The sequence below is a fragment of the Saccostrea cucullata genome, unplaced genomic scaffold (assembly GCF_032062105.1).
Source record: "Saccostrea cucullata isolate Sc308-1 unplaced genomic scaffold, CSIRO_AGI_Scuc_v1 ctg2713, whole genome shotgun sequence".
NCBI lineage: Eukaryota > Metazoa > Mollusca > Bivalvia > Ostreida > Ostreidae > Saccostrea > Saccostrea cuccullata.
Genome location: NW_026936214.1, coordinates 29,752 through 53,708, shown reverse-complemented (window position 1 = coordinate 53,708; position 23,957 = coordinate 29,752). Strand labels below are relative to the sequence as shown.

General features: G+C 34.2%; 1 protein-coding gene across 1 annotated transcript; it reads left to right on the top strand.

Annotated features, from left to right (window-relative positions):
* Positions 1-567: 567 nt before the first annotated feature.
* LOC134244999 (uncharacterized) lies at positions 568-20,014 on the top strand. The gene is made up of 3 exons (XM_062727244.1): positions 568-724; positions 16,485-16,709; positions 19,365-20,014. Exons 2-3 carry the CDS (start codon positions 16,496-16,498, stop codon positions 20,012-20,014), a joined length of 864 nt encoding a protein of 287 aa, XP_062583228.1. The 5' UTR covers positions 568-724; positions 16,485-16,495.
* Positions 20,015-23,957: the final 3,943 nt, after the last annotated feature.

Below are 23,957 nucleotides of genomic sequence, written 5' to 3'. Positions count from 1 at the left end.
ATGCATATGATGGTCTTTTTTGGTTCTCTGTAACGCGAAATAACTTAAAAATCCACATTGTATGTGTCAACATAACGCCCATCACTTTTTGATCACCTATATTTGGATGCGATTTTCTTAAAAAATAAAAATGCAACTATCTTTTCTTATTAAATTAATGAAAGAAGGTATAGATATAAATGTATTTAATTAGAAAAAAATGTAAAAATATTGACACAATTTTTTTCACTGTGACGGCCGTTATTATTTACAAATAGCTGATCCTTGCCCAGGTGCCGTTTTCACTAGGTGCCATTTTCACCAGGTACCTGATCATGGATGCTTTACGAAAATGTTTACGATTGGAAATCATATCTGTATTTAGGCAACGGATCTTAACTAAGAGATTTTGGTCGTCAAAACCTCCGGCATCACTGACTTCTGTAATCAATTCAGCCTTAGAGGACTACAGGGACTTGCAGCTAGTGCTCACCATTGAAGATTAAAAGTTGCCGTATAGGTGACAGTTTTTCAAGAGCGCATCTTGAGTATGAATTGATAACCGTCAAAAACAACAATGACTTAGTGTTGTGTGAGAATTTTTCGAATATTTATTCACAAGGATTTGATGCATTGCATCGATCTGTGGGCAATGTTGGTGTTGGATTCTTCGACTCGCCCACAGGGAATGACAGGGATTATTTCTATGCCCTTTCTGCCTTGAGAGATTTCCTCATAGAATTAAGTTAGTAACTATTAAGCTCTGAGATTTTACTGGAAAAGCCTACAGGTTATTAAATAGTTTTGAAATATTTCATTATTAGCACTTGGGGGCAAGGGTAGTGTATCATTTTCCGTAGGCAATGTAATTTAGAGGAAATTCGAACTATACTCTAAACATTTTTTTTTCAGTGCACAGTATCATAGTCATGCTTATTGTAGGTTGCACAACAGAATTAGATTCTGCTATATATTCTTACCAAAAATGTGCAAGTTTGAGTACATGTAAATAATTGAAATCAAACTTCTGAGAAGATTCCTTTTCAGATCTTGTAAAACCATTCTTTATAAAGATTTTAGTACCAAAAAATACATAGCCATTCAGCAAGGCACGCAAGTTTGTTTCGTTTGAAGTCAAGCAGGTGCATGAAAATCTAGCCCAGGGCCTAATCACTCCCCACTCTTGACAGTATATAGAAAATAGCACGCCCTAAATTTTAATAAATCTGGTCAGTACAGGAAGTTTACAAGTTGTTTTTCATCTCATAAAAAAAATTCAGCTCCAGTCTTGTATCAAAATGCCCATTCAGAAGGGAAGATTCGGTATTTCTTTGCGTCAGCCATGATTTGAAGTGAACCCAAGCGAAATACTATTATGACACCTGCATCTCTACTGATTTCCCGGTGTCAAGTGGTTACGACCCGATTCCGTGTTCGACCTGCGTGGTCCCCAGTGGTTTCGACCTACTTATAACAGGGTATTATTTCAACTCGGAATAATTATTTCATTCGGAATTTAAAGAATTAAAAAAAATAAGCTACTAAGTCTCCTTACATGTATTTGACTTGTAGCTCAGTAGAAAAAAATGTTGCCTTAGATCTCTGCATATTTTGTGAGTATTTGGGTAAAGATTTTGTTTATAAACTCATTAAATAAGTTATTCTATTTTCTGTTTATTATTTCTTCTTTTCTGTTTATTTGCTTGTTATTTGTTTGTTTATTTATTGTTGTGTTTGTTTGTTTATTTATTGGTGTAAACAAGGTTGCATGTACTGGCAGGGGTTAGATGAATTTTTTTACTGGGTTAGTTGGCGCATGCTCAAAGGGGTTAGTCGCCGCCGGGTGTCGACTAACCCCTTTGGGCATGCGCCAGTTGAGTTAGTTAAAAATCCTGTAGTAAATCCATATTCAATGTGTATTCGGTCTGTATTGTTAATCAGTCCACGCAATGTACGTAATAAACGGTAATTAACACGGTAGAAGTGTTATTTACTGTCTCGATGCGCTTAAATCCTTAGTATTTCATTCCAAGTATCCATGAATGAAGACTAGACCCGGGTCCCTACACCATGTGCACATGCCGATCTCCCGAAGAAAATAAATCACGGAGCAAAAGAACGAAAATACATACCAATGCATATTCATCACGATAACTGAAAACATATAGTCGTAAGAACGATTAAATCCAACAAATAGCCAGTGAAACGCGGCGATGTTAACACTGCCAATGCACTGCAAACAACTCTTGTTCGACATATGTTCGACGTCATTTTTCAAAGTACGACGTCAGAGGTACACTGTTTTCCCGAACTTTCTCTCTGTATCAAAATGGCGTATAGGCATTGTACGTAATATAAGGTATTCTGTCACTAAGGTACATCATTTAAACATTATTTTTTTAGCTGAACGTTTTCCTTTACTTGGACAACCAAATATCACACGAGGAAATGAAAGTGAAAAGTGTTTAGTACAAAAAACAGGCTTTAAAAATTGCAAGATCCAGGATCCGCGCACTTGTTTCACCTCCGCTAAGAGGTGCAGTTTTAGTGTGCATATCTCAAGTTTTCGATCTATTGTGACGTAGGCCTATCACTCGAGGACAGAATATTTAAAATGAAATGCAGTATGTCTATATAGATCTGCAAGAAGATAATAAAGGCTAATAAGGTGTTGAAAATATTTCTTGTATCTTTCTTTTGATTTAGATCCAATTTATTCATCATTCATAATTATAATATTTTGATAAAAGGAGGGGACGAGACAATATTCTTTTTTTCTCATAAATACTGCATGGCATTTAACCCCTACCTCCGTATTGACAGAATATTTTTTTTTATCAATTTTGTATTATTTAAATTTAATTATATTTTTTGCCGACTTTGAAATAAATCATGTGGTGTGTGTGTGTGTGTGTGGGGGGGGGGGGGGGGGGCATATCGACGCTTACGGAAAGAATGGATCAAGACAGCGTTTAAAATCTGGGACATTTTCAGGTAGAACACTGCACTTTTCGGCAATGAAACAGGATTGAAGGCCCAATCTATGAAAACTTTTAAGGAAGAAATCACGAACTGCGAATAAATCACTGACATCCAAATAAATGGATCTCTCTCTTTCTGAGGCACATACAATATTGTTAGTGTTGTGAACTTTCGCCCATTTTTTAGGTAGAACTTTTAGTAGCAGAATTGAAGACTTAACATATGAAAAAATTAAAGGAATTAAATCATAAATAAATCACTGAAATCCAATTTCTGAGTTTTTAAAATCTACCAATGAAGCAACTGTATAATAAAATTTCCCCGACTTTTAATTTAGTGCATGCACATTAATAAAATATGGCGAAAGAGTATGCTCATTGAACTCTTTTACCTAGACTTTGTACTACATGTTTACGTGTATGTGCAGATGGATTTTTATATTTTTTATCAATATTTTGCAATAAATATACTTTTAAAATTCCATTTTCAATTTCTTGGAAAACATGGAATTGCCGCACATGTACAGGTAAATTCCGGAAATAGTAAAAAAAAAAAAAAAACTGTCGGAAATGAAATAAAAATATGTCGGAATGCTATGCAGATTTTGAAAATAAAATGCAAACGAGGGGCCGTGTCCCCATTAAGTTTGGTGATATCTTCTTCCTTTTGTTGAATGTACTCTCAGTTTGGATATTTAGTATACTTAGTATTATAGAAAAACAAAGAAACTAGACGCTGGTGTTTTGTAAAGAAATTTTTAGTAGTAGAAAGTCCCCACAACTCCTGAAAAAATGTGCACCCCTCCCAATGAAATTGCTTCATGCAGGCCTGTATCAAGTACTGTTAACAAATATGGGGACATTCTTTTGTTTAAAAACGCTGTGCGTACATGTAACGACAGCAAATGATTTCAGCAACCGGACAGGCATCAACAGATCAGTTTCGATATATAATGTACATAAATACCTAATGATTTGAAGTAATGCAGCGCCATATGAGAATTTTACCTTCTTTTTCAATTTCTGAACTAAATAAAATCCTGAAACAGTATACAAAACGGTACAGTATTATTTCAACATACTGTCTTTCTTACTGACGAATCTTTTGCAAACGAAGTCGAGAACGAGAAGTTATATTACTTATAAAGCTGTGCATGCTTTGCTGTAGTTAGATGCTACGGACAGACACGTAGCATCAGGGGTTTTTCGTCAAAACTTTTTTTCTATTGAAAATTATCATTTATAGACCGGTTGCCCCCCCCCCCCCCCCCCCGTTTTGGTGTACCACAGCCAAATAAAGGTAATATAGTATTTATACGAAAACATTAAGTACTAAAAGAAGTTCAATGCCCCTCCAAGTTTCAATTATTTACTTTTAAGTTTTTTTTTATCAAGTAAGTTGAATACACCCCCGCCCCCCGGTAAAAAACGATGCTTCGTCCCTGACGGGTGAAATAGAATCAAAATTTAAAATCAAAGAAGAAGTCTACAGTATGTGCCAGAGTAAGTATGACTCTCTTGAAATAAAAACTCTCGTTAAATTATTATGAGCATAATTATATTGAAAATTATAGCAGACACACGTATTTCCCTCGATGAGAGAGAAAAGCTGAGAGATATTCCATCATGTTTGGGGAAAACCCAGGAAGATAATCTAATAATAATTTGTAGGATTTACTTTTAAACTATTTCAATGATAACGTGTTATTTCAGCAGCGACCTGAATACTGTAAGTCAAAGATGACAGCTTCAAAAATTCGTTTCGGAACAAATACTAATGTAGTACACAAATGAAAATCTATAGAGAGTATTTCGTCTTCTTTGATTTACTCTGTCCATCAACCAATCAGCTTAAAACAGTTGACCAATAATCGAGGACAATTAAAATGGAGAGAAATGAATTGAGAACTAATGAATCATATATCAATAAACTTTAATTTTTTAGCTGTTGACTTGGTACACTGGATATGCTATTCATAATATATATATTTTACTTTATTTACTTTATATTTGCGTGGACCCTGGGGTCCACGCAGCTGCGCAGTAAATATATAAGCGATGTTAAACCGGATGCCATGGGCAAACGACAGGCTACGCATGCGCGAGTTCGCCCCTTGGGATATTTCGCCTTATTCGAAATAGAATATGCTATTCATTGGCAAATCGCGTTTTAAATCCGCATAGCGTATTTAATTATTCATTGCGGATCCGAATTCCTCTCTTATACATATACTTTTATATACAAACTAAACATTGATTCTGTAGCACAAGTATTTAAAAAAGTAGGAAGAACTTGCAGTATATAGATACATGCGAATTAACAACTTGAATACAAAACGTCATTCAACGACTAGTTCTAGCTTTCACCGGCATTAGTTTTGTGCATCAAGGCTCGCAAAATTTTAGTATTTCAACAATCCAAATACCGTTTGATAGAGGTCTGTAACAACGGTTTTTAAGATGGGGAGGGGGATGCTCCGAAAAAAAAATCTGCGTGCTACAGAGCTGTGCTACACGCGTACCATCAGATCTATTGTCTATTTTTCCCATGAAATATTTAGGCCATTCCAAGTTTTTTCTCTGTTTAGTGTCCACCCATCTTTCAAAAACCAAGCTACCTATTCGCAAAAAAACATACAAGTCAAAAAAAAAAAAAAAAAAAAAACACATATATTTCATAGTAATAAGAATGACGTAATTCAAAAGATATGATTTCATTTATCTATTTTTCATAAAGAAAGTTATTTTCTTCAGCAAAATTGAGGTATTAAATACTGAAACTATTCCAATAATGAAATATCATACAAATAATTAGAAATATTCCCGGAAATCACAAATTTTGACCTTAATAATTATTTTACGGACTCGTGGGACTCCTGATTCTGTTTGTTTTTTCTGATATGGATGTCACAAACCAATGCGCACGTGAACGCTAAACATAGAAAGAACTTGGAATGGCCTTATTCTTTATAAATCCAGAACAAGTGTCAAGTAGAAGCCTCTGTAGGTTACATGTATCAAAATAGCCGATTTTTGAAACTGACAAAACTAAAGGCGGAGATAAAATTTAACAATATTTTGCTTTGAGACTACAATCAGTCATAAGTACTGTAAGCAGATCATTGTAGAAAATGTGAACAAACCTACATGAATACTTACTAAACCTAGAAATTCCCTTAAATTGATTTCGGTTAGAAACACATGCTTATGGTCCACGTATTGCAGTCCTATTTTAAAGGACAGCAACTTGTTTGAAACATTGACGGGTCACGTCGGGGTTTTTCGATTATATTTTGCATAGTTGTTAGATTTATATTTTATGCAATATATGTATTGAAAGAAAAAATAAGGAACCATCCAAAAGTCTTTTTGTTTTCAAAGTAACCAAACAGGAACAATAATATTATATTTACAGGCGTATTTCATCAAGGCCAATAGCTTCCCCAGTTATATATACGAATCATTTTCTCCATTTCCGGATCACGTGAATCATGGTCTTGTAATATTTATGGATCGTTTGGAACACGATTTTTAAATAATGTTGAGACATAAAAGAATTTATGCAGCTCTGATTAATCTAAATAATTGCAGAAAAAAATGTATTATATTTAAAAACAGTACCGACAAAACAAAGTAATTTTTTGTGAAAATATTTTCCAAATAGATTACTTTTAATAATCAAGGTAAATACATGGTTGTCACTTGGTTTTGACATGCTTAAATCGGTGTAATTTTATTTGAGCAGTGATCATTATGATTGATTTCTGAGTTAAAATTAAATGCATGTGCTATACTTTTTAGCTATTAATTTTTATATAGAACTTTTATATCAGCCTTGCTGCAGCGAAAAAAAAAAAAAAGAGAGAGAGAGAGAGGAGCCCTTGGTAGATTCCTTATAACCGAGTTGTAGCCCTCCTACTTGTCCGCCTGAAATTGAGACCAAAAATTTCGCCTGTAGTGTTGATTGTACTATCTTTATGGGTGGCAAAAATAGTTCGGTCCAATGATCCTCGTGCAGATATCTACTTCAAGCTAGTTTATAGTTAATTGATGTCTAAGAAAGATTATAAAATCGAACTTTTAGGAATTAGGGGGAGAGGGTGTCCAGAACCGAGCGCAACTTTTTGTGCGCAATAAATATGCATTCGTGTTTTTTTTTCCTATGGGTGGTACTGTAACCCTCTGGTCGACTTAGCTGCAGATCTGTAGCGTTATGGCTTTATGTATTTGTCTTTGACCATAACGCTACAGATCCGCTACTGCAAAAAATGTGCAATTTTTGGCGCAAGATTTTTTTTGCGCACTGTTTGGGTGAATTTCTCCAATATTCAACATTGTAAATCATCTAACCTTCCCTACATAATGCTGGACACATTTTTCAATAAATCTGTATATTTTACACACATCACATAGTCGTCACTACAAGCGATAAACTCGCTTGAATTAGAATTTTTGCAATACCCCAGAGAATTCAAATCAAGCCAGTAGAGGCGACTATAAAGTGTTGAGAGGAGGATAAAATAAAAATATACATATTGGTTTAAGAATGTGTCTGGAATGGGGTGAAAGATTGGTGATTTACCAAAGTTGGAAAGAGGAGAAATTCTCCCAAACAGTGCGGAAAAAAATCTTGCGCCGTAAATTGCACATTTTTTGCATTACAGGATCTGTATATATCGTTATGCCATGGTCAAATACAAATCTAGAAAACCATAACGCTATAGATCTGCAGCTATGGTAGACTATTTTAATTTTGTATTTTTTTTTATCAGCGAGCTACAGTTCTGCAGCTAGATACCTAGGTGATAGATATTTTTATGTATCTCTTTTAAACGAACAACTCGCCAAGATGTTAGATTTTGGTTTTGAAGAAAGAAAAAAAAACACCATTGGTAATATGTATTTTTGTGGCGATAAAGTTTATTTTAAAGATGGACATATTTCCTGAATTTAGGAATGATTAAACCCCAGTACCGCTCCAGATGACTCTTCAGGAATCATGTGTACAAAATATTGTCTTATCAAGAATGACAGGTTTGGCTGAAAACAGGTGAAGAGACCTTACAAAATCACTTCCAAGCCATTTCTCTTTAGGAAGTCAATGGGTCTGTAGTCAGCATGCATATCATAAAACTTGTAACAATTCAATTCGACTTGACTTTTTGCGTCCATATGAGTAGTCGTTTCCCGTTATCTTTCTGAGTGTGATCTCCGGATGATCCATTCTATGTGTGATTTTCTGGTCAAATACGACTTCAGACCTGCCTACCCTTCCGCTTTTGGCGTAATTCTTCCGCTTTTTACCACTTAATTACGCTATTACGCCACTTATATAAATTTTACGCTTTTTTTATTTTGGTTTAAAATTCATTATGAACGTATAATTTTAGAGTCAAAGTACGACCTCCTGTAATGAAATTAGAAATTTTAGTAAAACTAATTACTAAAGGACCAGTTCGATAACATACGCAATATACCTAGTTGTTTTATGTGTACTGGTATGGCGAAGATTTGGAAAAACACGAGAACGCACTTGCGTTAACTATTAAATTATGTATTAAGTACAGCTCTTTCTATGTTCAATTTAGTTCACTTTAACATTGCTTAGAACAAGATAGAAAATGCCAGTGTGAAAAGATGAAATATAGTGTTATTATGTACGATTTGTGTAAATATGCAAACGCAAGGCTTTAAAGACCCAATTTTTTTACCGTACGGTTACCTGAGGAGGGGGAGTGGACCAAGTAACAGTGGTGTTATTTACCTCGAGACCCCAAATACCCAAGATGTCAAAAATCTATATACACGTAGCATTACACAGGAAGTCTGTGTCTGGTGATCAGGGTCAACATTCCGTGTTTCTTGTCTAAATTTGAGTGAAACTACTTGAAATAATTGAAATATTTCAATATTAAAATTATTTATAAATACTTGCAGCGATATCTAATAAAGAAAAAAAAAATATAAAGAAATATCGTTTTTAAACTTAAAAAAAAAAATTAAAAAGACAAATTAAAGAAAAGAACACAGAGTAAAACTACAAAGTAAACATAACTTTTTTTAATTAAACTTGTGTAAATATAAAAATTTAAAAAAATAATAATAATATACTCCATTCATTGGTAGGCCTATCCATTATGTGAACATACATACAACGTACCGTACCGCGATAGGAATATTGCCTACGTTCTGATCAACAATAGTGTCGAAAATATTCACCATTTCCGGGTGTTCGTGTGTTTAAATTTTTTTATTGTTTGCAAGATTTCTTTTATACTCTTAAGAATTGGTCTTTGACTGTATATATTCACTTTTTGATTTCGAATATTGGTTATTGACAGATCTTAGGAAATTCGAACTAAAAGTTACAATCTGGAAACTCCTAGCTGTTTCTGACATTTCAGAACTTTACAACGAAACATGGTATAGAATTTATTCATATATACGTAGATAAAACATAGGATAAATGAATTTTTTATCCGTGCCGTTTGTGCTAAATATCTTTTCTTATTTATCATATTCCAATTTTAATCGGCAAATAGCGTTTCTGTGCACGGACTGGTCTAAATTCAATAGCAGATATCTTGGACGACATATCTCCTAAAATACAATATAGCCGTTGAGATTAAAAGCAAATATTTTATAAAGTCCTGTTTTAATTGTTTTTAAAATAAAATTTTACCAAGATTCTTTTTTTTTTAACCCCCGTGTATATACAAGGCGGCTACATGAAAGTGTTTGACGCGTGACCAGGCAATCGTTTTCAATGGACACAAACTCAGACTATCCGGCAGCACGGGTAGCTGGCCTGTCAATCAAATCAGAAGCTATTGTTTTTTTAATGATTGACAGGCGGTAAATTATTCATCTTGAATCAGGTAGATTTTGGGGGCGTTAACATAAAATTGGGTGTTTAATTAAATGATTTGAGACAAATTGACCCAATGTTTCATAAAGGGTGTGCGGTTGGTTTGAGTTTAATATAAGATACTGGTATTTTACACGTTTTTGCCAATAGATGATTCGAAAAAGAAAAGTTTGTGCAAGCTTTGTCTAGTAATGTACAATTTCCGTTGTTATGTAAAACTAGAGTATTGTAGTAAAACAACAAATTAGGAAATATGATTGATTACGCTTTCACCTTTGAAATTCCGCCAAAAATGTACTGAAATTACACCCTTGCAATGAAAAGGGTAGGCAGGTCTGCGACTTATTTTTTCGGCAACACATCCTGGGGGTACATAAGATATGAACACAAATCGTTATGATTTTCCGGGTTGTAATAATTGGTATTATCATGTCAATAAAATTAATTAATCATATTACATGAATGTAAATTGAAAAGTTGTTTAACTACTAAAAATATATTGTTTTGAATATGCTATTATTGCAAATGCAACCACAATAACTGTTAACAACATTTTTCACATTATGCGGTGTAGTTGCAGAACTGTAGCTCTCTGCTTGAGAAGATTTCGGATCGAGAGATAAAGCAGAGAGTTACAGATCCATGCGTTGTAAAAACCGTCGATTGACGCCGCCGATTTTTTTGTCGCTCACTCCAGGTACAAATTCTCATCCTAGGCATCATCATGTGACTAAGATCCAATACAGTACTTTTTAAAATGCTAATAATCTTTGCATTTCTTTTATGGATATATTCAACTAGTAAGCACTGAAACCTGTAACGGTCCCGGTGATGGTACGGGAGCGAAGCCCCCGCAAGCTGACAAACTTTTACAAACAAGAGACGTTTTCGCTTGATTACAATAATGGAATATAAGTTATACATATACATAAATTCACATGTTAAAAAATTAAAATATGACAAAAATATTGGGTTTAAAGGATTTGTATATGTTTATAAAAAGAAATGCAACAATATGCCGAACATAATAGTAAATTCTCCTATTTCGTTTCCGGAAGTCGTGCCAACGCTTCCTGAAAACGACACATGTACGCAGTTCCATTGCTCTAGGTGGAAAACCTTTAAAAAAAGCGAAGGAATATTTCTTTCGCTCAGATCTCGAGATTGATGATCATATTGCAGTTAGATCGTGGAAATCAAGCTATAATTGAATGACTGAGAAGGGGGGGGTGTTTTTACAGTCATGTGCTACTTTCTAAAATTGAAAGATTATCATTTAACATTGTTATTAAATCTCTTATGTTTTTAAATCAAGTTTAACCTTATTGTTTTCATCAGTTTAAGAAATTCATTATCATAGTTAAAGGTTCAAATATTTGTAGTTTACTATTTGTTCCGTTTCTTTTGCGTTCCGGTATAAATTGATATTCTTCTTCGAAGAAAAAAGTAAAAAGGCCTAAATTATCTTATTAATAATTCAAAGCATTACACGTCACACTTTCTTTTCAGGAAGGAGGACTGTCCAATAATAAAAGATGAACTTCTTTTTTCTGTATTTATTTTTTGGAATAAAAAGTATCATCAGAATATATTTACATCCACTGAATAGTTCCTCCTATATTTCTTAAGAAAACCCATTGCGTTAATCAGTGCATGAACTACACTAGGCATGTCACCTGTACAGATTTCTTGATCAGTGGCTGTTCCATCAATGAAACATACAAAGACGTTCGCATCGTTAAATATAATTAGAACGTTTTTCCTCCAATATATAAATTTTCTAATCACTTAATTGTTAAGATTTAATGTCCTAACTCCGCTTTAAATTATTATTTAAACAGATATAATATAAATATAAACAATAAAATGTCTTTCTTTGGTTGTTATTTACAAAATTTATATAACCCGCTATTTTTTCTGCAACAGCTGCGGCATTCATCCCCGTACTAACAACCATAGAAAGCATTTTGTTGTTTAAATGACCACAGAGACTGAATCTTTTGGGGAATTTGTGATTCGGAGACTTACAGTACTGCAGTTATCTGGTTGTAGTAAACGTGTATCCTGTGACCATCTACACGAACACCGCGTGGAAAAAAATTTTGTTTTTTTTATTTTCTCCTGATTTTTTTTTTTTTTTTTAATGAAGAACAAAGCCACAGCTATTTTTCCCCAACATCACCTTTACTATAGGCAAGTATTTAAATCGTCCCTTTTTGGCCATAACACCCCCACCCCTTCCACGAAATAGGATTTTCGAGTTTGGGGAACTTTCAATTTATCTTTCTTTCTTTCTTTTTTTTTTTTTGCTTGTCAAAGAATTTCTGGAAAAAATTTTCACTCTTATCATGCTTTTCATTATTACTTTGTGATCGAACCTGCCAATGTTCTGCCGGAAGTGGATTAATTCAGTGAGAATGAAATCTTGTCGAAGAATCGAAGCTGTTTCGTTCAAGTTACTTTTTTATATTTCACCCCCCCCCCCTTCCTTCACTTTTAAAAGGTCTTGTCTGATGTTTAAAGATTAATGAAGAAATTGTATTACTGAAACTTTAATGCTTCTTGTGATTTTTATTTTTGTGCAAGCTAGGGGACGACCATTCTACTATTCTAAGGAGAAAAAAATATCAAGGCATGAAAATAGAACATCGAAATTTAAACTCTAATTCGCTTTGGGTGGGGGTGGGGGGTAGCACTGGTCAGGGACAGATTATTTATTATCTTGTCCCTCAAGGACAGATTACTTATATTCAACATTTAGACTATCTTTGGAAAATTATTTATTGGTTATTCGACCCCCCTTCCTCAGAAAAAATGTGAGTTTTTTAATTTAAGAATTTCAAAATGTATAGATTATTTTTCACATTTTTTTTAAAATTATACTTTTATAATATAGATCTAGATATATTACGATGTAAGGCCGGAACAATTTTCTGGGAAAGGGGGTGGACATTTTGTGAATAAAACAAGAGAGGTTGGGCATAGAATATTAATTTACATCATCGTTTAAAACATAAAATACTCAGTATTTAAAATGTTAATTTAATCTTTTTATTTACAAACAGCTGTAGAATATCTTGCCTATGTATGTTCTTGCATAGCTAATGTCATTTTCATGTCAATCTGTATTTGGTTTTCCCCGAGTGATACGTCACAATAGATTGAAAACTTGAGATGTGCACACTAAAACTGCACCTCTTAGCGGAGGTGAAACAAGTGCGCGGATCCTGGATCTTGCAATTTTTAAAGCCTGTTTTTTGTACTAAACACTTTTCACTTTCATTTCCTCTTGTGATATTTGGTTGTCCAAGTAAAGGAAAACGTTCAGCTAAAAAAATAATGTTTAAATGATGTACCTTAGTGACAGAATACCTTATATTACGTACAATGCCTATACGCCATTTTGATACAGAGAGAAAGTTCGGGAAAACAGTGTACCTGTGACGTCGTTCTTTGAAAAATGACGTCGAACAGGAGTTGTTTGCAGTGCATTGGCAAGTGTTGACATCGCCGCGTTTCACTGGCTATTTGTTGGATTTAATCGTTCTTACGACTATATGTTTTCAGTTATCGTGATGAATATGCATTGGTATGTATTTTCGTTCTTTTGCTCCGTGATTTATTTTTCGGGAGATCGGCATGTGCACATGGTGTAGGGACCCGGGTCTAGTCTTCATTCATGGATACTTGGAATGAAATACTTAGGATTTAAGCGCATCGTGACAGTAAATAACACTTCTACCGTGTTAATTACCGTTTATTACGTACATTGCGTGGACTGATTAACAATACAGACCGAATACACATTGAATATGGATTTACTACAGGATTTTTAACTAACTCAACTGGCGCATGCCCAAAGGGGTTAGTCGACACCCGGCGGCGACTAACCCCTTTGGGCATGCGCCAACTAACCCAGTAAAAAATTCATCTAACCCCTGCCAGTACATGCAACCTTGTTTACACCAATAAATAAACAAACAAACACAACAATAAATAAACAAACAAATAACAAGCAAATAAACAGAAAAGAAGAAATAATAAACAGAAAATAGAATAACTTATTTAATGAGTTTATAAACAAAATCTTTTCCCAAATACTCACAAAATATGCAGAGATCTAAGGCAACATTTTTTTCTACTGAGCTACAAATACATGTAAGGAGACTTAGTAGCTTATTTTTTTTAATTCTTTAAATTCCGAATGAAATAATTATTCCGAGTTGAAATAATACCCTGTTTTATATAAATGTATGTACATATATACAGGTAAAGAGAGGGGTTCAGGCTATAAGGTAAAGGCCCTACACGTGGATATTCTGTAGCTGTATATCGATTACAGGTCTACAGTGTGCGAAACTACTGTATACAGGGTTATTTCGCCCTGTGTTATTTTCTCCCTTTTGCACTTGCAGGCGCGTAACCAGCATTGAAATGAAGTGTACGCAGAAAATGGTCGGGGGCCTGTGGGCCGCCCTGAAGCCCCCAGTAGGTCCAGGGCGAAGCCCTGGTGGGGGGCCAGGGGGCGAAGCATCCGGAAGCTCCTGGATTTTACGAAATGTTTCAGTCATTTTTCTTTAAAAGAAATCACGCTACAGCTCTTTTCTCAAGCAAACACTTAGCTAAGTTATACTTCCATGGATACTTCAGGAAGAGGAGGATAGTTTAATCAAATTAATTTACGAATATATTGGTATTAGAAAAAAAGTTTCCAAGTGTGACAAGATTAAACAGAGAAGTAATTTAATAAGTTATCATTGGCGTTAAAGTATTTCAAAATATAAACGGGGGTTTGGGTCTTTTGATAACCTTTATATTCTGTTAGCTAAAACAGTGTGAGAGTAGTTAAATTCTATAAACTGGTAACATCAGTAAAATAAGATATTCATAAATGATTTATATTTACTTTGTTCAATAATTTGAATTTTTTTTTTTTTTTTTTTTTTTTTTTTTTTGTTTATCGGTATTTATTCATTACTTCAACGGATATTCTTGTGTAGTCGTCCAAAACCCTTGTAACTTTTTCTTTAAATCAATGTCACTTAGATCTCTTTCCTTCATCAAATACATGCATTTCTCCGGATAATCAGGATTACGCGGATTTCCAGTTGAAAATTTTGATTCAACAATATTTTCTTACTCAAGAATTTTGGAATTCAATTTATAAAAGACTTGATTATAACGATATATTCTGAACAAAATTTGAATAGAAACAATAAGACGTAAAATAATTTGAAAGACAGATAGGGCCTCTTTTTCTCCGAATAAATCTTTCTCTTTCTTTTTTATTCTTTTTTTCTTTCTTTCTTTTCTTTTTTTTTTTTTTGAAAATGATGTGTACGCACTTGCGTACTTGCGTATAGGCAGCTACGCGCCTGACTTGCAAACTATTTTGCCCCATTTTAAATTCGCCCATATAGTCATAGTTTTGTTTAAGAAATTATGCAGTGTAATTTCAATTCGCACCATTTTAAATTTGCCCAATCAGGAAGAGGGCGAAAGGGGGGAAAATAAAACGGGGGCGAAAATTTCCCTGTATACAGTAACTAGGAGAATGAGATAGCCCATGGGTCTATCTCATTTTAAAGAAGGATAGACCTTAGAGAAATGGGACTGTCCATAAAAAAACACACGCACAAAAATAATATTCATACTTCATATTTGCCTTATTGTGACTTTTAACGTAAAATACATATTTTTCAAACCCAACGGCATGTATGTAATCCACTGAACGCGCGTCAACCCTTATGACATCACTGAGAAATTATGTCAAACATTTATCCATACGCACATCTATGACCTCTTGACCCCATACCTGTATTCAGGTATTTATACAGTTATAGATATGCATTGCTTTCAGTAGTGTTATATAAAGGAAAACATTTGCAAATGTTGGGTGTAAGTCAGACATTGTTACTAAAGTTATTTGGGATTACGGCGGTGCTTAGACTTTAATACTATCATTTTTAATTGTAAACACAAATAATTCAAAGTTGATAATTAAGAGAATATTACACCAGGGAGTGTTCTTTGAAGAAGGACAGCAAACAAAATTCAACTTTTTAAATGTGCTTACGTATTAAATCATCACGTAACAAGTATCTGTGAAAATATTATTTGGGGCGCTCAAAATGCTAATTTGCGACGATCGTGAATTATGTTTGGGGCGCTCGTGATTAAAATTTGGGGCGCTCAAATTTGTACCTGGGCGCTGGTAAAAATCTTTGGGGTGCTCATGCATGGGGCGTTCTGGTTTTGGAGCAAAACGACAGTAACCCAATTTTATAGGTAACTAAATTCACTTTCAGAAATACATAATGATAAGGTCATTCTAAAAATATTTGACTTTCAGTAATACTATGCGTAAGAGTTACCCTATAACCAAGTTTCATTTGTACATGTACTTTCTTAAAAAATGGAGGAATTTTGATACTTTAGATGATTTTAATAACAGCACAGGGGCTCCTTATTTCCCAACAATTGAATAAGACCAAGATGGGAGAGAGAGAGGGGGGCTTATAGGGGGGCAGGGATGGTTAATAGCTATAGGGATCAAAGGGTATAAACCAAGTTTGTGTCTTAATTGCTTTATCATGTTTTCTGGTACAAAAGATAAATTATAACATATTTATGAATAATTATTTAAATTGATTTAGATCACCATGAGATGTGTCTAAAGCAAAGACATCCATATGGAGATGCATTTGACAGACAGTCAGAAGTTGTTGTTGCTGTTTTATTGACAAATCATCTTCTATCCCGCCTTGTATATGGTAACAGATATCTTATAAGCAATGACTACGAAGGACGACCAAACAAATGTCCATGTCTGAAGCCATTAGATTGTGCATCCCTTATAAATTACGGACAAACAGGACTTGGTAAGTATTTGTGCACTGCATTAAACAATGAATATTTACATTTCCAATGTCTTTCTTTGAGATATAATTACAAATAGTTAATGTTCTTCATTATACATGTTATACTTCTGAGGGGTGGGGCCAAAACCAGTAAAATTAATGAAATCTTTAAAAATCTTCTTCTTTACTCCTTGACATCAATTAAGGAGTCAAATTGTTGGCATGATTGTAACTATACTAAAATTGTGAATGTTATGGCGCCTGGGTCAGGGGTTTTGGTATAAGGCCCTGAGTGCCCAGTAAAGGACAAAATTTGCAGCTCTCCACCGGCAAGTGATATGTCTCCATATGAGCGGAAGTGATGAGCTTTTCAGTTCACATTTTGTCTGTCATCCGTCCAGCTGTCTAGGTGTCCCTCTGCCAAGCTGTCTAGCTGTCCGGCCGTCTGTGAACTTCACATTTTCGACTTCTTCTTAAGAACCACTGGGCCAATTTTAGCCAAACTTGGTACAAAGCATTCATGGGTAAAGAGTTTAAATTGTTAAAATGAAGGGCCAAGTCCTTACACAAGGGGAAATAATTATGAAGAAGACAAAAATAGGGTGGGATCATTAAAAAATCTTCTCAAAAACTACTGGATCAGAAAAGCTGAAACTTTATATGTGGAAAGATCCCTGGGTAGTGAAAATTCTACATTGTAAAACTCATGACCCCTGGGTGTAGGGTGGGGCCACAATAGGAAATCAAAGTTTAACATAGAAAGAAATTGGAAACATCTTTAAAAATATTCTTTTCAAGAACCACTGGACTAGAAAAGCTGAAACTTATGTGGAAGCATGCTGGGGTAGTGTAGATCATGTAGATTAGATTCAAAATTCTGCAAATTATGGCCCCTGGGGGTAGGGCAGGGCCACAATAGGGAATGAAAGTTTTACATAGAAATATGAAGGAAAAATCTTTAACAATCTTCCTAAGAACCACTGGGCCAGGAAAGCTGAAACCTATGTGGAAGCATTTTTGGGTAGTGTAAATTCTAAAATGTTCAAATCATGAACCTGGATTAGGATGGGACCACAAAAGGGAATGGAAGTTTAACATAGAAATAAATAGGAAAAATCTTTTAAAATCTTCTCAAGAACCACTGGGCCAGAAAAGCTGAAACTTATGTGAAAGCATCCTCGAGTAGTGTAGATTTTAAACTGTCTAAGTCATGACCCCTTAAGGGGTAGGTTGGGGTCACAATATGTATTACTAGGGGGTAGGGCTGGGCAATAATATCGATATTTCAATATATTGCAATACAATGACAACAAATATCGTATCGCAATACGATTTTGTAATATCGATATATTGGCAATAAGCTTAGATTAAGGAATTTTGTCATAAAATATAAAAATGGACTTATGAAAGTTGGTTATTAAGCCAAACAGTAAGACAGAAGTTGTTTTGTGGGAACATTTCGGAGCATAACTTTAATGAAATCAAAATTTTTTTTGTCAGTGTTGGTTACTTATGTACATTCTGCATGTATATTAAAGTAAATATAGTAAGAGAATGCCATTTAAATTACATTGAAAATATTGCAATACATATCGCAATACAGTTACAAATATCGCAATATATCGCAATACGAAATCTCGGGCCAATACCCAGCCCTACTAGGGGGAAATCTGGTAAAGAAGAGCATGGTCAAAGCTACTCATGTGAGCGATGTGGCCCATGGACCTCTTGTTTTTTGTAGTAGGCATATATTTCTTTTACTGTTAGAATTCAATTGTAACATTGTTAATGTATTTCTATTTATCATGGTTATAGACATGATATCTGGGGTACTTTTACGCACAGTATTTTGTATGAACACGGATTGTGATTTGATTACATTAATAAATTCAGTTTTATGATTAAAATCATTAATACGATCTTGCTTGTGATAATTATGAATAGGTAAGCATACATATTACATGTGCAGTAAATTGGAAAGCAGAAATAAATAATGTTTTCATATTAATAATGTTCCATCCAATGACAATTAACTATTATAATTTTATTTAAACAAATTTTGTTCTTACTTGTATTTTAGTATTTAAACAAAAAAAATTATGATATTCAGACCCTAAACCGTGCTACTACACGACTTGAACGGTAGGGTTCGGTACACTTTGTGCACGGAACGGTACGTTTTGTGAACGGAATAGGTTTTTTTATCTATGATATAAAAATGTTACAATGGAATTACAATATATTAGTATTGATGTTTTATTTAGTTGCACCTTTGTTTCATTCATTATAAGAATAATGAGCAATTATATTTTCACTGTTAATTTTTGTAAGAAAATTGTGAACACCTCTTAGAGCCATAAAATATATTTGTGAATTGGCACCTTCTCTGAAAAACCCAGCGGGGGTATTTGTCCTTTTTAGACAGTTCTCAATATTTTAATGGGTGGCACTGTAGCTCTTTGGTCCTCCATCCCAATTTTTCTTTCAGACCAGTGAGCTACAGATTTGCAGCTAGTTACTTTGACACCAACATCAACAGATCAAGCATCAAAATATTTCAGAGTGAACAACAGATTAAGCATCAAAATGTATTGCGTCCGTCCTTTGGGTTGTATGCTTGACATTGCCACAGGGTACATATTTGTTAATATAAAGAAAAAAATTCTCTTTTATTAGGATGTGAGGAAATTTGGTACGGTCATCCTGATATAGTTTTGGTTCCTTCACGCTTTTCATACGTTCCACTGTGCTTTATTGGTGATGATCCTGAGGATGAATTGCAAGAGGATGAAGAAATTCTCACAAAAGATTGCCTCCAGGAGAATTATCCGACTGACATATGTGAAGATTTAGGTGCAAAATTGATCTTTGAGAAATATGCTGAGCAGATACTCAGTCAAGCTATTACTTTTTCTTTTTGTGAAGCAAATGTAGCTTTAACAGATGGAGAAGGGCTGTGTGGTCCTACACTGGTGCCATCATTGGTTTTAACTCCTCTCTATTATTACATTGTAATGTATGATTATGAAAATGACATATTGTTAAGTAGTGGACATCGACCTACATCATTGTGGGATGAAAGTGGAGTGAGATTCAACTTGTCTGCTATTTTGCAAATTTGGATGGTTCTCAATCACCGCTTTTTTGGCCCAAAATTAAATAATACACTTTTGAAAGACTTTTCCCAAAGTTGCAACTTTAATAAAATATTGAAAGAGCTGCAGATGTTTGATAAAACAAAGGACATCTCCTACAGTCCATCTGTTAGACGAAAAGAAACAAAACATTTCATGCTTTATTCAGAATATATGAAGTTGAATAAATGAAAAATTGAAAATGTCCTTTGTTTTGGTGACAGCAAATGTTAAATGTTAAATGTTAAAACCTTGTTCTCAAAAAACTGTGTAGTTAGAATGGTTAGATTTAACATATGGAGATAACAGACAGCAATCAACATCAGAAGTCCATAAAACAATTCAAAATAGGAGCAGAGCAAACACGGACCTCCAAAACGTCAGAGGTGGGATCATAGAATGACTTTCCATTCTACATGAATATATATACATGTATATACAGTTGTAATTTGCACTGTTTGACATGATGAAAAGTAAATCAAAGTATTCTAACATTATTTGAGACCAAGATACAGTAGTTCACTTTATTTGCATGATTTTTCTCCTTTTGAGTAACCACAGAGGTGACTTTTCTTTTAGGTCACCTAAGTCACTCGTGACCTATTGCTATTTGTTTTTGTCCGTCATCGTACATCCTTCGTTGTCATTTGGTGGTGTCAAATGAAGATTTAGATAGTTATTGAAATTATAATTTCAAAAGTGATTTAAATAAGTATTATGATAGTTGCTGATAATAATTCATACCTAAAACCATAATTTAATCCACCTTGAAATCTTTATTTCAAAAGTGAACATTATCTCAATAGTGGTTGCAACCTATGTTTGTAATTGAAATGAATCTCACCCACTATTGAAATAAATATTTCAATAGTGGTCGTATTTCAATAGTGGTTATTGCCTATGTTTGTTATTGAAATACAATTTCAACGACTATTGACTTAATTATTTCAATAGTGGTTACTAACTATGTTTGCTATTGAAATGCACTCTTAACCACTATTTATATAATTGTTTCAATAGTGGTCGTATTTCAATAGTGGTTACTAACTATGTTTGCTATTGAAATGCACTCTCAACCACTATTGATATAATTATTTCAATAGTGGTCGTTATTTCAATAGTGGTTGCAACATACGACCACTATTGAAATAATTATTTCAATAGTAGGTGAGATTCATTTCAATAACAAAATAGGTTGCAACCACTATTGAAATAATGTTCACTTTTGAAATAAAGAGTTTAATATGGATTAAATTATTGATTTCAATAGTACATTGAACAATGAATCCAATATATTGAAATGATTATTTCAAGAGTTGCGGACGCGGTGAAACTTTTCTTTCAATACTGGTAGTATTTTAATAGTGGTTAAAACCTATGGTTACCAAATTGAAATGTACTCTCATCCACTATTGAATAATTATTTCAGTAGTGCTGGTATTTCAATAGTGGTTGAAACCTATGGTTACTAGTATTATATTTAAATGCAGTCTCACCCACTATTGAAAACATAGGTAAAGATTACGAAGCTCACCTCGACAAATGTTATCAGTTTAAGTAATGCAAATCTCACATCATATTATCTAAATATCAAGTATTCATCCCAACAACAATATTCTTGCAAGTTGTGTTTAACCCCTTACATGGCATATACACATTTCTATGCGTGTAGCGTGAAAAACATGTATCGTTTAAACAAATATTCATAACTGTTAATACTGCAGATATCAAGGTCTTCAAGTTCATTTGGATAGATCTGTTCCCAAAACTTTAACCTGGTCTCTTGTATGGAAAATTAATATAGGTCAGATCCAGCATCCGAAGCAGGTCTGATAGTGTCCATCCTTAGATGCATTATCCATGCAAGTTTGGTCCAAATAGAGCTTATAGTTACTTGGGAATGAAAATGTAGGTCAGATCCAGCATCCGAAGCAAGTCTGGTAGTGTCCATCCCTAGATACATCATCCATGCAAGCTTGGTTTAGCTAGGGCTTACAGTTACTTGGGAATAAAAATGTAGGTCAGATCCAGCATCCGAAGCAAGTCTGGTAGTGTCCATCCTTGATGCATCATCCATGCAAGTTTGGTCCAAATAGAGCTTATAGTTACTTGGGAATGAAAATGTAGGTCAGATCCAGCATCTGAAGCAAGTCTGGTAGTGTCAATCCCTATATGCATTATTCATGCAAGTTTGGTCCAGGTAGGGCTTATAATTCCTTGGGACTGAACCTGCTCTAAAAACTTTAACTTGCTCCAAAAACTTTAACCTGGTCACTCATCTAGAAAATGTAGGTCAAATCCAGTATCCGAAGCAAGTCTGGTAGTGTACATCCCTAGATGCATCATCCATGCAAATTTGGTCCCAGTAGGGCTTACAGTTCCTTGGGAATGGACTTGCTCCAAAAACTTAAACCTGCTCCAAAAACTTTAACTTGGTCACTCATCTAGAAAATGTAGGTCAGATCCAGCAACCGAAGCAAGTCTGGTAGTGTACATCCCTAGATGCATCATCCATGCAAGTTTGGTTCAGGTACGGCTTATAGTTACTTGGGAATGGACTTGCTCCTAAAACTTTAACCTGGGACGCCGACGCTAACGCCGACGCCGACGCCGGGGGTATAGTTTCGTCAAGGTGAGCTAAAAAGTATTTCAATAGTGGTCGTATTTCAATAGTGTTTATTAACTATATTTGATATTGAAATGCACTCTCAACCACTATTGATATAATTATTTCAATAGTGGTCATGTTTCAATAAAGGTAACTAACTATGTTTGCTATTTTAATGTACTCTCATCCACTATTGATATAATTATTTTAATAGTGGTCATATTTCAATAGTGGTTACTAACTATGTTTGTTATTGAAACACACTCTCAACCACTATTGATATAATAATTTCAATAGTGGTTTTATTTCAATAGTGGTTACTGACTATGATTGCTATTGAAATGCACTCTCAACCACTATGATATAATTATTTCAATAGTGGTCGTTATTTCAATAGTGGTTGCAACACTTCTCTCTCTCTTTCCCTCTCCATCTAATAATAAAATAGATTGTTTCTGCATATCCACAGTAATACAATGATAAACATACTAAGTAAACACTCCACCTTATCTCTGCCCTTCCTCGCTTGACACACACATAGACTTCTTTGTTAACCAATGTACACATGCCAAACATGCATATCAAGAGCTAATAATGAGTCCATGGTCAATCTTTGGTAAATAAATAAATTATGTGTTATTGGTTAGAAATTTAATAAGACTATCAAAAATATGCCAATCAAAGTTAAATTAATGCTTTATAATTTAACACAGTATATTCAATATAGCTAAAGTCAGGGTCAGAAAAACGATACATCGTAATGTATTTATGTCCGTAAAAGCCCTCAACTTTGATCTCCTACAAAACCAAAAGTACTGGTTGCTAAAAAATATCTTCTTCTCCATAACCACCAGGCAGATTTGACCAAACTTACATACAAGGATCAGGACATGTCGAAGATTAATATTTGCACGGGGAATTACCCTTGGGCGAAGGGCGTGGTCTCAAGGTCACTTCAAAGTTGACCTTAATTTATAATTAATAAATCGTGTATATTTTGCTTACTATAAGGACTAGGATCATCAAATCTTGTAAGTTGATGCATCTTACAACTTCACATCATGTTAATTCAAAAGTAGATCACGGTGACCTACTTTTTAAATTTTGCGGGGATTTGTTTTCAAATTGATTTGAAGACATATTTTGGACACTTTAAGGCCTACGATCATCAAACTTTGTCACGCAGCACAGTTAAGGTTACAAAAAGGAGTCGGAGCCTAATTTTACGGGAAAACTTGACAATGACATCATACACATATACGTCATACAACATTTCTTTAAAATACCACAAAATGAGTTTATCTGCTGATTTAACCAGTAAGAAATCACTTAACTACATAAAAACTTACTAAAGCGTGATGTTTTGTCGTTTGTTAGATCCCACATAACAAGTTATAAACAGATCACTGATCGCAATACACTTGTCAATATGACGTCATTTCTTACAACGTCACGTAGTTTGTATGCAGTGAGAGACAGATCAAGCGATATTTTCTCAACAAAATATGTATTCTTTAATTAAATAAA